This window comes from Erpetoichthys calabaricus, chromosome 5, assembly GCF_900747795.2.
Source record: "Erpetoichthys calabaricus chromosome 5, fErpCal1.3, whole genome shotgun sequence".
Taxonomy (NCBI): domain Eukaryota; kingdom Metazoa; phylum Chordata; class Cladistia; order Polypteriformes; family Polypteridae; genus Erpetoichthys; species Erpetoichthys calabaricus.
In genome coordinates, this window is record NC_041398.2 from 163,430,566 (window position 1) to 163,448,729 (window position 18,164).

The following is an 18,164-nucleotide window of genomic DNA, read 5'->3' on the forward strand; positions in this document are numbered from 1 at the left end:
CTTTTTGTGTTTTCAGTTCACAATACTGTTATATACTTACATTTCTTCTTTTTTTTGACAGTAGTATGACAATTGCAGTTCACAAACTATTTCTTGCAGTTTCAATTGAATTTGTAATTTTGTATTCATTTTTATCTAATCTCAAAATTCAGCTGTATTACAACAAAGTGGTACTTGCTTGTGGAGCATAGTGGCTCAGTGGATAGTGCTGCTGCGTTATAGCTCAGGGACTCTTCGTTTGAATCCCATCCTGGGCACTTCTTGAGTAGTGTTTGCATGCTTTCCCCATGTCAGAGTAGCTTTTCTACACACATCTCAAAGATGTGCAGATTACATTAATTTTCAACACTAAACTGGATCAGTATAAATGACTCTGGATGTGTGTGAATGTGCTTGTGTTGGCCTGAAAATACAGTAGGTTGAATGTAGATATTTTTGTTAAAGTATGAAAAAATAAGGTACTGTATAATGTTGATAGACTTGTGTTAAAGAAGAAAAAAAATGATGTTGCTTTAGTTGCAAGAACTATTTTCCACATGGGTCAAAGGCAAACCTCAAGGCAAGCCTTAATCCTGTGATGCATACACAGCCAAATTTAATCAAACTAAATAATATTCCTTTGTAGGTTTTATTTGATGTTTTATGGGGAAATGCTTTCAAATGCAGTTAAATTAAACAAAGTTTTGCACATACTGTTTGTCCTGAATGGTTATAGGTGGTAGAGTTAATAAATCACTAGCATACTGTTCATTCAAATGACACACATTAGTTTATGATTTACTCAAGACCTAGTTCCCATGTAAGAAAAAGGATGAATATAAACACCTTTTTAACAGTCCTTTATTTCTTTAATATGTACATACATTATATTTGTGCAAATCCAATAAAGAACTCAAGTATTTTAACTTAGTAAAAAACTAAAAAAAAAAAAAATATATATATAAGTGAAGCCGGATTTAAATAAACACCTCAATGTGCTGGTCTGTTTCAGTTTCACCACTTTAGATCCTGAATCTGGAGGAAAAGCAAAGCAACGAAGTACTGTGATTAGTAGCTAAGGGTGCTGCCTTATTCAAAATTGTCAGAGTAATACATGAATATTTTGTTTGCTTTATCACAGATTGGTTTGTCCATTTTAAGTTATAACTATTTTAATAAATGAATATTAACAATTAATACATTAAAACATATTACTAATATTACCCAAATTACCAATTCATTGTTGCATTTGATACTCCATATAGGTAAAGACATAATTAGTGACATTAATCCAATTGCATTGAATGTAACCTTTTCTCACCTTAAGTAATTAAAATATATTTATTTCTAGAGTACATAGAAAAATGCATTTACTGATACAGTTTGTGGTCAGATGCCTTGCTTATACTGTGTATTGAAAAGTTCTAGGCATTAGTTTCCAGCTCCATTTTTAAAATGGACAGTATTTTTAATTAAGTTCTAATTCAAAAACTATAGTGTAGCTAGGTATTATTAGTGTGTTCTTCTTGTGTATCTACAGTAACAGCATAAATAAGTGTACAGTTAGGGAATAAGAATGAGATATCTATACTTATCTATCCTGTTATTTTAGTTTCATAGTAAGTAAATGATGATAATAATGCAGAGTTATACAGTAGCAATACATTTTTACTGTACAATTACAGAAAAATTTCAGTATTTAACCAAAAAATGTATTCTTACAAAGCATTCAGAGCACAGGTATTTATTTGGTAATGAACATATAATACATGTGATATTGAAAATTTTCTCTTTTTGTAGTAAGTTTCTTACTAATAAGCTTTTATGTTATGTTTCAATAGTAATTCTGTTTGTGTCTGCCTCTCTGTATGATCTGTAATTTCACTTCTCTAGCACCCTGGATACTCAGTACACAGCTTCTGATTCTGGTACACCAGTACATTGGTGGTCTAACATAATCAATATGTCTTCCTGATATTAGTCCAACATTTCTGGGCTCAGTTCTTACCACTGGAAATCAACAGGTCCAACATAACAACCTGCCCTAAAGGGGTATCAGTCTTTCAAACACAGTTACAAAATATTTTTGCCTTCAGGAAAACTAACAATGTTAACAATTTAACAGCATTTAGTATTGTGTAATGAAAAAACAAACACAATAACACAATAATCTTGGAATCTAACTGTGGTGTCCTACAGCTCTGCTGGGACAAAGCTAATTGTTGTGTCATCAGGCAAGATTTCACTGCATTAAATTTACATTTTCTTATTCAATAGTCCTTCTCATGCAAAAAAAAAGAGAAATAGCCAAATTTGATGTGTACCCAAATATTTGCCTGAACTTATATTTATTCAAGAATTCTCTTGCATTCATAGCTGTTTGCCATTAGATAACCATTACACTGTTTTGAAAATGTCTTCAGCAAACAGGACACTAAAAAATTCATTTTTTCCATAGCAAAAAATATTATTCTGTAATGATTATCTTTACATAAATATATACACATTTGTACAATACTTCTTTAATAAATAAAAAGAGAATTTGATTTGTACATAAACAGAAGAAATACAATTTTAAGCAAGTCTAAACTGATACTGGTAAAAATAAAAACTTTACTTGCTATACATACAGTATACTTTGTGCAAAATTGTGCCATTAATATGTGACACATTTATGTGTCTAGTAGTGGCCACTTGGGGTTGCCATACTGCCATAGTAGATAGAAACCGATAGAGGTGTTTCTTTCACTGAGATCAGCAGATGTTAAGTATGAAATAACATCATATCAAAGGTAAAGTGTGAGCTTCACCCTCATAAGTTACTTCATCTGGAATACCCCAAGTATTGAAAGCATATATAATTTGAAATATACATGTACATCAAAAAAGCACCATTAGAAAGCAATCACAAAATATAATTACAAATTCGTTGTACTTATTTTGATCTGCCCATTTGGTTCTTCATTTTTATTATAGTCCTCTTGTTCATTCTCAAGCGCTATAGGATTCTCATACACCTCTGGAGAGATTACTTGATTTTTAGAGAGATCACTGTCTTGATCGTTTGTATTTTGACAACACTTACAGCAACAGCAACACCGATGTTTGCAGAAGTTTGTCATTGAGGTAATAATCTTGTCCCAGGGTTTTAAAGAGTGCATCCATACTGGCAAGAAATCCCAAGTTTTCAGCACATTTGGTAAGAACCGTGGGCACTTGGACTGCATAATGTTAATGATAATTACAACAATGGCTAACACTAAAATAGGTACTCCAACTCCTGCTAATACCTGCCAGCCTGCAACTGAAAGTCCAAACACGGTTAAAGGCAAAATAAAGAAACAAAGGATCAGATACACCACAGCAAACCACCTATACTTAGCAGTCCAATCTCCTAGACCCTTTGCGAGGCGTATAGGTACGCGAGTGAAGGGGATAGGATACCAGAGGAGGATCCCTGATATGTTAAAGAAGAAGTGGCAAAGGGCAATCTGGAAAAAACAAACAAAAGTTTCTAAATTTCAAATGGTTATAAACATACTTTTTTCTACATAAATCACATTTCATTTATGCTCATTTATGCTGATATTTCTGATTAATTAGTATTATAAGTCATGTTTAATGATCAGAATCTAAATATATAAATACACCATCTTTAATAATCCACTGTTGACTTTTGCTTTTTTTCAGGATTAATTTAACTTGTTTTGTAGTGGTTTATGGAAATTCTCTTACTGATTTAAATCAGTGAAAATAGTTACTAATTAACATTATACTAAATAAGTTTTGATGCAAGACAAGATCAGTTGGTAAAGTTAAAGTACTAAAATAACAAATAAATAAAAATAGAAAGAAATAAAGAATAGTGAATTTCTCCAAAACGTTATTGACAGTGAATTTGCTGCATTCACGAATTATTGTTCATCAAATTATTTACTGATAGGAGAATTTTTTCACCAGCGCGCCATAATGGCCAGCACAACATCCCCTGGAGTTTTAACAGCCAACATTGGATGGAATCGCCCACTGGGTATATAATGCTGATCATTTGCATTACAGACTTTGTGGGACTTAATTAGTGGTAGAACAGATAACATTTTGAGAACCTGCATTATTTAGTTATTTATATGAAACATAAATGACATAAATAATGAGTTATATCTGCTTGTTGCCAGATGTGCAGGTTGATCTTTGAGTTTTACGTCAATATAAAACTATGCATAATTAACTATGTGGAGATAAAAAAAAACAAACCTTGAAGAAGCCTGTCACCAAAATAAATCCATCCCCACCCCCCCACCGACATTGGGTTAGGTTACTCAGTCTAGAGCTAGTCCAGAGCCCAACATATTATTGGACAATGCTAGTCTTTAGGTAGAGCCATTTTAGTCATTTCATGGCACTTGTTGCATTCGTTATTTTATTAAATACATTACATACAAGTTTTATATTATTATGTTTTATTTGTTTCACATTGAGCAGGCAGTTTGTTGAGTTCTATTTAAATGTAAACATTTGTTGCTTTTCGTATTTCTATCATGCCGTCTAAAAAACTCTATAACCTATTGGGTGAGATATTTGCTAAAATAACACATCTGAGCATTTTGTATAGAAATGTACACATTAAATTGATCAGAAGCATAAATGAAGGAAAAGGTCTACCAACCCAAAAATGAATAAGCTTGAAAAAGAATCAAAACTGTTAAATATTCATTCAACATTGCAACAATAGGGAGTCCAGTACATTAGGAGAAAAAACCTTTATATTCTACCAATAAAAGCTTACCTGATTATATTTCTCTCTTAAAAAAAGTAATGTACAGTATATTATAGTAACTGTTAATTGGCTATTTATTAAAAGCCTATGTATATTTTTACCATGTCAGTTCAGAGCATGAAGTAAAATCACCACTAAGATAGTGAGCTTTACATTTAACTTGTTACAGATGCTAACCTGCAGTGAATTGGCAAGAGTGTCTCCTGGACTTGCTAATGCTGCCAGAATTGCAGTGGTGGTTGTGCCAATATTGGAGCCCAAAGTAAGTGGATATGCTCTTTCAATACTTATGACGCCAATACCTGGAAGAAGGTGAAGTATAAAGTATGCATGTTAGAAAATAGAAAACTACCTCATGGTATATTTCAAATGTTTGCATGAAAAGTACTCACCAACAAGTGGGGTAATGGCAGATGTAAAGACAGAACTGCTTTGAACTATAAAAGTCATTCCTGCTCCAACAAGGATTGCAATGTATCCTGTCACCCATGCAAAGGGAAAGGGAAAATCTACAAAAATAACAATTGGTTCAGTTAGCATTAACTCAAGCTGCAAAGTCATGTTGTAAAGCTTTAATATTATATAGACCTTAACTTTTAAGTTTTTTTTCTCTTTTACTTAATTATACTTACATTGGGATATAAGTATTAAATACCCATCTAACTCACAAAACCTTGGTGTATTACAGCAATATTAAATAAGATATATCCTGTAAAAGTTTTTTCCAAAATTATGCAAATGTTCCTGTTAAATGCAGACATTTAATAATACAGAGAGAATTTAAAAGTGGTCTTAAGGCTGAATCTTGTTTTGATTTTTATTTCTTCATATTTTTATTTTTCCTTTGTTTTCTTTGTATATCTTTTGAAGAAATGATTGTATCAGTTATGCTAGTGTTATATGTTTGATTGAGTAAAGTGTCATTGCAATTTTCTGTTTTTTGAAGATAAGTTAAAATAAAAAAATTACCTTAGGATATCCTTCCTTTAATTTGATTTGCATAAACAAGCTTTTAAGTGTTATTTTGTTTTAAATATATTTCCATATGTATATTTTACATATACTACATTTAATTTAATTTAACTGGAAATGTTAGTTAGAAAATAAATGAACAAATGTATCTAATACTCAGCAATTAAAATAAGGTTGTTTATGTTGAGAAAAGAAAACACCTGCAAAACAGTTACTTACCAGTATTAATAATCTTCTTGATGACTGAGGCAACTTTTCCTTTCAGCATGGAGTTCAAAAGCTTGACAATAAGTATCAGACAGCTACAGAGCACAAGTAAGGATAATGCAAGCAGGATAAGACCAACAGCAAGATCATTCAGTGAAGTATTGACAAAAATGTGGTTACCTGCAAAATGAGAACAAAAGAAAAAAAAATGGTATTTTACCCCATAATCATATTGTAAAAAATGAACAGAAATTTCACAGGTCAGTTTACTTTCTTTATTATCTGAATTATCTGCATTGTAATGTATTAAATACAAACAGGGTGTTCTGAACAGATTTTTAGAAGCTGTATGATTTATATTTAACTAAAATATACATCTACAGGACTATTCTATATCAAACATCAGCAGCTTTTTCAGTCCTGTTCATGACTTAATTTAGGAAATCTGCCAAAGTGATTGTTAAATTTTTGTGTGTTTCAATTGCTGCAAAAAAAAATAAATTAATAACTAAGGATGGTGACCTGTCTAAACATTCTTAGCCTGAGCCGCATTCAAGGCAGGTTCCTTGTTCTGTTGACTTCATGAGGTTTGCCAAACAGGTTGTGGTTTGGGAAGGACTGAAAGCGTACTGACAGCAAGAATGTTGAGCCAGATATTAGGAGAGAGATGGAGCTTTAATGTAGTGGTGCAACCTTCGGGTAGGGCTAAGGAAAAATGGACATCCCTGCCCTGGCTTCACAAGGTTAGTCGGTAATTAGCAGTACAGGTAAGACCTTCTGTTAGATTATCTATTTCGATTAAGAAATAGGAAGTACAAAAATACTCTTTAGAGTATAATCAGAATAAAAGAGTAATACTACTTTGATGACTTTAAAACAACTACTGACATTTAAAGCAACACATATAACAAGTTAATTTTGCACACCAACTGCCATAAACACTGTATAGATTCTGTGATAAATCCATATTAGAGCATCAAACAGTACACAAACATGGAGCACATCCTGACAGTATTCTGCTGCAAGGCTGGAATCAACTAAAGACAGGATGCCTGTCCATTCTTGGCACAATCATGCACACAGCCATACTCGTTCATTCAGACCAATTCATTCTAGACAATTATCCTATTTAAATATCCAAATGTTTACATAATAAACATTAATTTATTATTAATGCAATTGCCTTAATATTATATAAGTACTACATAAATAATAGAAAATATACCTACATTTTTCTATGCCTATTTTGTGAGACACATTTTTCAAAGTGAATGTGACATTGCCATCTGTCCAACAGAATTCAGTACAGTTCTCAGGGCCTTGAACGGTTACATTCTGTACAGTCTGAAATGCAACACCCAAAGAAGTGTTTATTACGCAAGCACGGGTTAAAGTGCAATAAAAATCAATGCTGTTGTTGACAACTGAAAAAGGAAAACACGTGAAAATATCAGATTAAAAAAGATCTTTTAACTGTCACAGCCTTACATCCACTGTAAACTTAGTCACCTCTCTATACTAAAACTTTATTAGCTGTGGGCACTTATCTTTGACTTTTTATTAGATTCTCATTTCATCTCTGACAGTTTTTTGTATGCTTCCTTGTTTAGTTGAACCATTGGACCTATTTACTATGAGCTGCATGTGAAAATTAAAGCACACAGTAGCTACAGTGTATAATACCAAATAATTATTATATTGCATAGCTTATGCAAGTGTATTAACAGCTGTTTTAAAGCATTGGTTTAAACATAGGCTATAGATTTGTTTTTCTAAATTTGCTTTGTGAGCGTTTTCTCAATTTTGTATCCTTTAGTCCTATTAGCCTGCTTTCTTTTCACTATTTACTGTATTATTCAAAATAATTGATAAGAACTATAATTTTAGAGAAAATTCACTTCATAAATGATTAGAAAATATTCAGACCTTCTTCGAAGAATTTAACATATTCCATAAAATCTGTTTGTTAGTTTATTTTAAATAGTTCTCTTTCCTGGTTACATAGTGATTTTGTAGGAGTCCTTTTTTAACTTACAAGCCTAACATATTTTGAAAAACATGCTCAGTATCAGAAATGTACACTCAACATTCCTCTTTTTTAAAAAGCTATTTACCTTATTTAATACGTCTGGTTCATCGCAGCATTTTTGTTTTCCTTTTCTCTCTACACAGCTAGCTTTTAGAAAATATTTTTGTACTTTTCTATTTTTGTTTGCTTGACATCACTACTTTTTTTTCATAATTTATTTGATCTTAGCCAATTAATAATGCATAAAAAATACAATAAAAATAGCATGATCATTGTTGGTGTGAAGTTTGCACATTCTTTTCAAATGTCCATGTGTATTTTTTATTCATCCTTTATTTTAAAAACATTTATTTTAGGTTGATTAGTAAGACTGGCCCTGCATGGCTGAGTGAGGTTGTGTGTGAAAGTGTTCTGTCATGCATTGCTGTCTCATCCCTGTCTTTTGTCTTAAATTGGGATATAGCCTCAGCTCCTCTTTTGTTGAATAAGTGACGATTGGCTGAAAGTCAGAATATAACTTTCACCATCTTTGCAAACAGGAGTCAGTCACCCAAGGTGGGTGTTACAATGTGTTTCAGGTAGAATAAGCTCTGGCTAAAACTGTTAAAGTTTTAAGAGTCATTTTATATGCAACTCTGTTGAACAGTTCACAGACATCTTAAAGGAAAACACTTACATTTATACTTGTAACAGGTCATACAATGTAATGCTTATTGTCATTTCAACACAAAGGAAAAATGGAAAAATTAATATACGATGTCCAGAAAAATGCACCAGACCAGTGTATTAACTGGTCTGACAAACATGTACAGAAGCTTGCTGGGCCAGAGACTTGTAATTCATTTTTTAATCATCTGTAATAAAATGTGTTGCAGTTTATGGGTTGCACAGTACGTTGGGGTTATCCCTGCTGTTTCATGGATCCAGCATCTTGGATTTGAATCCAGTTACCAGTTTGAGTGGAAAATAGAAGTGGACATCTTTGTCCATATCACATTGCCCAAGAACTAAACATACTTCTTCCCATTCATTCAATCTCTCCCTCTTTCTGCAGATGATACATTATCTCCTTCCTATAGAACCCATGTCTCCAACTTTCCTCTCTATAAGGTCATGGAGTTTCTGGCAGGGAAAGGCATTTAAGAGACTGTTTCTGGTGTCAAGAACAGCAAGAATGTCCTGGGGAACTCCTTTTAATGCCATGTCACATGTTTCTTAGAACTCCATTTAGTCGAATAGATCTTACAACAACTCTGTCAGCCCTTTTAAATATCAACCACAGTGACCAGCATATGTTACCTTTTCAAACTATTTTACATGGTGCTTTTAACCCTTGTAATAATGTAATAATACATTTTCATTTAGAACTCTTTTGAGCAATAAACATGACACTTACCACGTTAGTGAATGATTTGCACCAGATCTTAATCAAACTTTTGTTCTTTGCAGATGAGTCCCCAGTAGCAATGTCATTGATTACTGATTTGTCAAGCTAATAGACAAAAAAAGACCAAGTATTTACTTCTCTGATAACATAAATATATTATGCAAAATAAGATGAAATACTGAAAACCTGAATATTATAATGCGACAACACACAGCCACACAACTCCTGTACAGAATTGTGATACTGTTTATATTATAAATTCTATTCTACATAAACAGAATGTACTTTATTATATCTTTTATATCCTACCAGAGAAGTCTTATATTGCTTTTTTATATTACCATCTATGTTTCATGTTGTTTATAGTCAATATCTGAATAACAAAATCTAGTGTTCTGGATAATAGTCTACATTTATTAGAAATTGCACTGTGTCAAACAAAAGAAGCTGTGTAGTTTATTGAAGTTATGCTTTGAATACATTCTTAAAATCACAGTTGTCTTAAAACCTGTCAGTGCTGAATGAGATGTTTCATTAAAAAGCACCTAATTCTAAAAATAATTCAAAAAACCGTTCAATCTGTCTTCTCATTATAAGGGATCATGACACACTACTTAGCATTCCTGTACTCAGGATGATAAGAAGCTCAGCCATAAACTATGCAGAAAAGAGACAATCAAAGGAAAAAAAACATGTACAAAATAAAATAAATTAAAACATTTTTCTGCCCTGTGTTATTTTAGAGTTGTCTTTATCCCATCAACCTCTTACCAGTCAGAAATTGATTTGCAGTAGATTAAAAGTATATAACATCTGTACCATACTAAAAAAGTCATAGTTTGTCTATGATCAGAAAAAAGTCTGAAATACATGGACAACAAATAAGTATAAGCAAACTAGTCGACTGCCTAGAGTACCACTTGACCAAGGGACGCCAAATGTATCACTTTAAACTATTATATAATCAAGTAGAAACATGATGGCAAAGCATGTCATTCTGCTTTCTCTTCTCATTTTCATTGGCTGCTAGTGTTTGAGAGCATGATAGCCACCTCATGTGATAGAATAGGACCTATTCTGTTTGGGTAAGGCAGGCGGTGTGGTATAGTGGTTAAGATTTTGTACTTCAGACCCTGCAGTTGTGGGTTCAGATCTTACTGCTGACACTGTGTGACCACAAAAAAGTCACTTCACCTGACTGTGCTCCAATTGGAGAAACAAAATAAATGTAACCAATTATGCCTCAAATGTTGTAAGTCACTTTAAATAAAAGCACTGTTCTTGTTTTCTTTATTTATTAATAATAAAAAACATTTTTTGTTTTGACTGTCTTCCATGGTGTTGCTCTGGGTTTAAGTTTAGCCAGATTATATTTTGTAAACTGTATTACTGTATATACTCTGGAATACTTTTCATGATTATTATCCAATAAAGATGTTTTACTTCTTTTATCATATTACCATATGCTAGTTTTTAAAAAAGGCTTATTATAGAAAGTACCACAACTAACAAAACAATCATTTTTAAAATATCTACAGTATAATTCTGATAAGAATTTGTTCTTACCTGAATGATGCCTTTTGTTACAGGGTCTGTAATAACCTTCAGCAAGTCAGGAGCATCTTCTCCACTTTGAAGGTTGAAAGATTCTACTATAAGATTTGTAAGTTGGTACAAATATTGGGAGGCAATTTCCAGGGGTAGCAGCACAATCACAGAGAGCCAGTTGAAGAAATCATGCACTGTAGCTCCAGCAAAGGCCCTATAATAACAAAATACATATTCTGTTTTTAAGTTAAGATGTGCATATTCCTATAAAGTTTGTTTGAGCATCCATTTCAATATCCAAAATAATGGGGCACCCAAACTGAGCTGACAGGGCATTTAAAAAAACTGGCATTCAATTCTTGACTTACCTTCGGAACTCATTCCGGTCACCAGCCTGCATCATTGCAACTATTGTATTGGTAACAGACGTTCCAATATTGGCCCCCATTATTATAGGAATGGCTGATTTCACACCCATCACTAGAAAACAATAGATGAATATGCAGTTACAGCCAAAGTGTCAATGCTTTAAAAAAAAGAAAACTTTTTGTACATAATGTACATAATTAACTCATTTTTTACATTTTTTTATCTAAAGCAAATCTGACTACAGAGATGTACATCCATCCTTCTCTTTATTTTGATATCACTTTTTCTTAAGTATGTGGTATAGAGGCGCAGTGGATTGCACAGTTGCCTCACAGCTCCAGGAGAGTGGGTTCAAATCCCAGTCCAGCCTTTGTCTGTTTGGTATATGTATGTTTTTTATGTTTGTCCTGTGTTCACGTGGGTTTTCTCTGGTTGTTGTTGTTGTTGTTTACTTCCCACATCCCAAAGATGTTCATACTAGGTCAATTGGTGACCACAAAAGCATGCAGCATACAATTGCATTCATTGCAATAAAATATAGCACCCAACAATGGTTAGTGTATAGTATGCTACATAGTCTGAAATCTTTTTGTTTGTGTCTGTTCTTATGCCCATGATGTGTGTTTGGTGTCTTCTTTATGTTCTTGGACATGCAATACTATGAAGAATATTTATATTTAAAAAGAATTATTGTGGTGCAATGATCAAGGCACCGCTGCCTTATGGATCATCTGCCTGGCATCAACTTCTGGACCTGCTTTTTGATTTGGAGTTTACACATTCTTCCCTGTTTGTCTGGCTTTTCTCTGGGCATTCTTATTTTCTTCACATCATTTTCTTCATCTCCAAAGACAAATATGTTAGATTAATTGTCATTTTTCATTTGGTAAAGTATTATTGTGAGTGTGTGTGGGAATGGACTCTAGGTTAGGCTGACCCCGGCCCAGGGTTAATTAGCGTCTAATAATAATAATCATGAGTACAGTATACTGAAGTAGATAAGAGAATGTTATGTGTTATTTTATGTTCATATCAGTACCTATCTGCTCTTTATTTAATAATAATTATTTATATTTATATAGTGCTTTGCTAACCAGCTCAGAGCACTTTACATATACAGTGGGGAACTATTTCAGTCATCACCAATGTGCAGGATTCTTTTGGATTATGCAGTGGCAGCCATTTTTATGCCAGTACACTAACCACACATTAGCTATTCGGTGATGAAGGGGTGAGAGAGATAGTTAGTAAATAAGGACGGGATGATTAGGGGGCTAGAATGACCAGGTTATTATGCGCAATTTAGCCAAACCATCAGGGAACTTGCTTTTTTTTAATTTTTTTTTTTTATTAAAGATGACCAGGCATCTTTTAACGCCACCATATTTTACAGCACAGTGTCCCTGTCACTTGACTGGGGCAGTAGAATCTATACAGAAACCACAGGGTAATCTCCCACTGATGTCCTCACCAACACCTCTTCCAGCAGCAACCCATGCTTTCCCTAGATGGTGTTCCAGCCAAGTACAGGCCAGGCCCAAACATGCTTAGTTTCAGTTGAATTAGAATATACTAATTCTCCATATTATTTGTTTAGGAATTTCTCTTCAGATTCAGATTTCCATATGTAATCCACAAAGTTCAGCTAATAAGTAACAGTCCAAACCTCAAGTATCTTATTTTACACTTGCTGTACTTACATCCAGATGATACCATGCTCACTATAATGGAGGACGAAGTGCTTGAGCTCTGAACCATCACTGTCACCAGTACTCCAATCACCAATCCAGCTACTGGGTTACTCAACACAGAATTGTCCTTAAATATATCACCGGCTGCTTTGCCTGTTGGACAAAATGCAAATTTCATTATTTAGGTACAGTACCTTTAAGCTGTATGATGAATTTTCCAACCTCAAAATACCACACTGCAAGATTTACATCTCCTTGAGATAAAAGATGGCATAATATTGTATAATGTGTATTGGAACTTTCATATTTTTACAATTTAATGGGATATTCAAAACCCATTTTGCTTAATTTATTTCAGATGAAAATTGTTCAACAACCACTTTATTACAGCCACAGATTATTGAACAGAGTTGGTGTCTCTGAAGCTAAGCTTTGTTCATTCTCTCACATCTCCTAAGAAATATTTTAAGGCATTGTTTGATCATCTATTTCTTGAGACATATATTATCAAAAAAAAAAAAAAAAACAAGAATAGTCTTAGGACTCAGTTCAATGGTCCAAACGCTTACTGTCTCAATCAGTCATGTGCTAGGTATGATGTTTGAGGTGAAACTGTGAATCAGTAGTCAATGTGAATGTCAATTTATTTATATAGCACATTTAAAACAACATAGGAATGCTGTGGCCAAAGTGCTTTACAATAATAGAATAAACGTATGCATAGTCAACTGCCATCCTTCACACTGAAGCAATGCTCCTTCATTTGTGGCAACACAAACACTCTGCACTTAGCAATGCATATAAATGGGACCGAAAATATCTAGTGGCCACTGACTTCTGGCCTCTATTTTGAAGTTCTTAGAATTGACCCGTAAAAAGAAAGAAAAAAAAATCAGCAATTGCTTTTTCACAATAAAGTAAAACAAAAAGCTTTATAAGTCAAATGTTTCCCCACACTTCCTGGAACTATACAGCAATAGTGCACAGCAAAGAACCCGTTAAAGCACATCTTTCAGTACACACTGTATAAAGTACAAACTTTTAATGACTAAATTTTTACCTCCAACAAGCTGGAAAGCAGAACTGAGGACATCTAGTGAACAGACAAACATGTAAAGGAAACCAAGCAATAAAGCTATTTTTCCGATGGAAAACAGTATAGACAGAATCTTCTCTTTTGTGCTCATCTCTGTAACAACAAAATAAAATTAAACATTATAAAGAAAATCACATAAAAAAACATAACAAGAATTGCTTGACATTTTCTTTACCTGACCACTTTACTCCGGTGCCCTCTATGTCTGGGAGTGCCCACGGGTCATTTTCAGGTTCATCCTCTACCAAGGTTACAGTGGAATTCGCAGATGCTATAACTTGATCTTTTGTGGGCACTGTCTCATTTTCTGTAAAGTTAATGGAATAAAGTTTTAGCCACTATTGTTACATACATTTCTTTATCATTTGGCCTTAAAGCATGCTCAAGTTGAAAGAGCCTGAATTGGAAACTGTGGGTATATTACTTTGAAGGAGTAATGTTGCATTTTTTCATATCTGTCATTAGATGCTCCTTATGTATCAATTAACAGAACTTAGTTCATTAGCCACTTCAAAGCCATATCCATCTCAGTGAGATTCATGAGCAGAACATCAACACATCCAGATTTATATTCAGTAAATGTTAAGGTTACAGGGAAAACAATTTCAAGTTTAATTTCAAATGTACAGTGTACAGTGCAGGCAGAATGAAACAAATTTAGTCAACTGAAGCCTCCAGTAATCTCACTTATGCTAGACTGCAGTTAACATCTTAAGACCTGAAAATATTCTTTCATAAACTGACTTCTTTTATGCTTACTGTGCATTAAGGACACTGTGATCTGTAAAAACAGAAGACACTCATCTAGCACCGTCAATCATTCAACGTCAATTTACAGATTTCAGTTAGACCTTAGATTGGTGTGTCATAACTCTTTGAAGTCTTAACATGCAACAATGCTTAATTTTTCTATTTCAAATACATAGTATCAACCCACTTATCAAACATTTTTAAAGTAACATGTACCATTTTTTCCTTGTTTAAATGAAGTCTCTTTTGACATCTTGTCAGAGTTCTCTGATGAGGACCCTCCTAATCCTGGTCGAGGAGCCATCACCTTGAAATAAAGGCAAAAAGAGATCATCAGTTAGGTTTGTATCAAAGTACATTGAGCTTAAAATCTGGTTAAAATGTAGGGGGTACAGCAAAAGACATCAAATAAATAGCTCAAAGAAAAGTTAGGGAGTCATCGGTAAATTAGTGATGTGAAGGGACAATTGCTACCATGATCTAAACCTGGTACTTTGCAGTTTATGTCTGATTAGGCTTCTTCTTATTTTAAAAATTATTTTTGTTGGTTTTGTAAATTATATTACAATGAATACTCACTCTCTTACATATGCTATGCTCTTCAACTTTAGTGTGAAACTTTTTGTTTTACTGAAAGATATAAAAAGTTCTGTATAAAATGAAGATTAATTCATTAATTGAATTACAGCACTAGTATCCATTTTATATCTGGATCAATTAAAACAATGTCAAACATAATAAGAATCAAAATGTATAGGGTATGCCTTATTGTTTTAACTAAAGAGCTATAATTCATAAATAACTTGCAAAATTACAAGCTGTACTTTTTTATCTAATAATTTCCGCTAAAATGAATTAATGGAATTTATTGCAAAATTAATGTATGAAATTTCAAGTTACTATGATTTAGGTTATGAACAGTTTGTCATTTATCTATAATACAAATTGGCATGGACCAAAAGGACAAACTGTCTCAAGAAAATACAAACAGCTTTCAGCATCTAGTCTTAGTAGTTTACTTGCATTTCATGCATTGCATTACATTGCATTACATTACATTACATGCATTGCATTTCATTTACATGACACTGCTTCAAATACATTTGAAAATAAAGCCTTCACATGCCAGTTGAGGCATAACCTTCATAACCTATGCTAACCAGCTGAAACATACAGGAGGCTTGAGCCTTTCCCACCAGCACTGGGTCCAAACACAACAGCCCTAGAAAGGATGTCAGTTGCTCACCCATGCATACATGCATAGAAGATGGACTAACTTAAATTGTAAATTGACATAACCAGCATGTCTTTGCGGATGAGGGAGGCAACTAACACAGATAAAGATACAAGGAAAATATGCAAAATCCACAAAAACAACATCCAGACATGGGATTTGAATCCATGCTGCTGGACCTGTGAGGTATTAGCATTTCCAACCAATTCTAAAAGGGACATCAACCCTCTAGTGGACACACTCATGCACACACACATAAACAACCACATTCTGTCCAAGTTTAGGATTGACATTAACCTAGCAGACATGTCTTAGGGCAGAATGCCAGAGTACCTGGAAAAATAAACATATTGACATAAGAAGAATGTGCATACTCCATGAAGACAGAGACCTAACCAGGTTTTGAAGAATCATACACAACAGCATTAACCACAGTGTCACCATTTATTGTGATTTTTCTTATGTAATTTGTATTGCAAAGTACAAATTTGTGTTTTAGATTTGAATTTGAGGAACAAATGACAAATATTATATACTTGATTGTTTAACCAACATTTATGGTTTACCAACATTTTGCAAACATTTCATACCAAATAACAAAAACATTTATTTGCTACATTTATAACTTGCTCTGAAACATTTACTTGTAAAACGTATTTCTCGGAACACTGTAACACTTAAATAGTCCCTTTGTTCTTAAAATTTGGCTGCTTGTTTGATGAGCAGCTTAAAATTGTTGGTATAGAACCTATCGTGATGTTTAATCACTGTTGTAGTTTTAAATTTTAGGAGTTGTTTTTCAAATTCTTTTGGTCCTTTAAATACATTTCACACAGTGGATTAACTATAACAGTTCTGTTGGTAAAACAAAACATATAAAGAAGAAAAAAGCAATTGCATTTACAGCTACTGCCTATATTATTTAAAATGTAAAAACTATGTGTGTGTGCATGTATGTATATAAACTTATAATTTTATTCTGATATCATTAACTTACATTGCATTTTAACATTAACTCCATCTCCCCTTAAATGTAAAATGTCAATTAGGCCTATATACACACTGACTTCACATCAGAGTGATTCAGTAAGAATAAATTCCTGTTGTAGAGAAATTGCCCCTCCATACACTTTTTGCTGATGAAAGGGGGTTATTTATTCATTCCTGAGAAGCAGGTGTAGTGTTACTGCTGGGAAAATACACAAGGACCCTTTGTCTAAATTTACAGGTAAGGTCATGCAGATTCCGTTTATATCTTTTGGGCCACCAGAAATAGTCTGATGAAAGTAAAACCATTAAGGTTAAAATCATTGTTTCGAACAATATGGTATAAGTTTATCGGTCTTAATTGTTTTATTCTGTTGACCATCCATTATTACCGGTAAAAGTCGATTTACACAGATTCCTTGTTAAATAACTCACTATGCTTCTTTATGTCCGATAAAATCCACACTGTCATCACATCAACTCTAATAGCGTTATGTTTACTTGCAATAATAATTTATTATTATTATTATAAGTGGTACTAATAAATAAACACATTTAACATCTTGTTTCACGCCCGCGCTAACTCGGAACTGACTTGGAATAAGCAGTGACAAACTTTTATCTACTTTACCTCTAGAAGTCAACGCGCAAAAAAGCTCTGGCACACCTTGAGAACAGTTAAGATGCAGGTTACACCCTCCATTTCCTTTTATCTGCAGTGCACTTACCGCTAAAGTTCTTTGGCTATCCTGAGTTAAACTCCTGTATCACTGATGACAAATGCAACAATAATTGACTGGAGAGTCGCCCGCAGCTTTATATAGAGATTGCCTGGAGAGTTCCGATGTGATTGTCTGCGCTTATCTCCCCGTTTGCGGCAAGTGCGTGTGGGCGCTGCCCACTTCGTCTTTGCTGATACCGTGTTGGAATGCGAGACACTAGCTAATCAGTCTAAATGTACAACCTTTTTTTCCGTACGAGAAGCTGGAATCAGCATAATAAAATCGAAAGAAATTCACATTGGAAAAATTGATTTGCTGGTCCAGTAGCCTACATTTTTTATCTATATTATATTGCAAGAAACATAGATATGAAAGGTGCTTTATAAAATATCAATAGACTAAAATTTAGATACATA

At 33.4% G+C, this 18,164-nt stretch overlaps 1 protein-coding gene across 2 annotated transcripts; it reads right to left on the bottom strand.

The window, feature by feature from the left end:
• Nucleotides 1-844: 844 nt before the first annotated feature.
• On the bottom strand, nt 845-17,897 carry LOC114652819 (sodium-dependent phosphate transport protein 2B-like). Of its 2 annotated transcripts, none has more exons than XM_051927647.1 (13): nt 17,755-17,897; nt 15,022-15,112; nt 14,231-14,362; nt 14,020-14,148; nt 12,969-13,112; nt 11,268-11,379; nt 10,918-11,113; nt 9,361-9,456; nt 7,165-7,279; nt 5,948-6,115; nt 5,149-5,265; nt 4,934-5,058; nt 845-3,470 (listed from the first exon to the last, which is right to left on the bottom strand). In XM_051927647.1, the coding sequence occupies exons 2-13, from the start codon at nt 15,107-15,109 to the stop codon at nt 2,898-2,900; spliced, it is 1,995 nt and encodes a 664-aa protein (XP_051783607.1). In that variant the 5' UTR covers nt 15,110-15,112; nt 17,755-17,897; the 3' UTR covers nt 845-2,897. The 2 variants fall into 2 exon arrangements, with proteins under 2 accessions (XP_051783607.1, XP_051783608.1); XM_051927648.1 differs by having other exon boundaries at nt 17,658-17,774.
• Between the last annotated feature and the right edge of the window lie 267 nt (nt 17,898-18,164).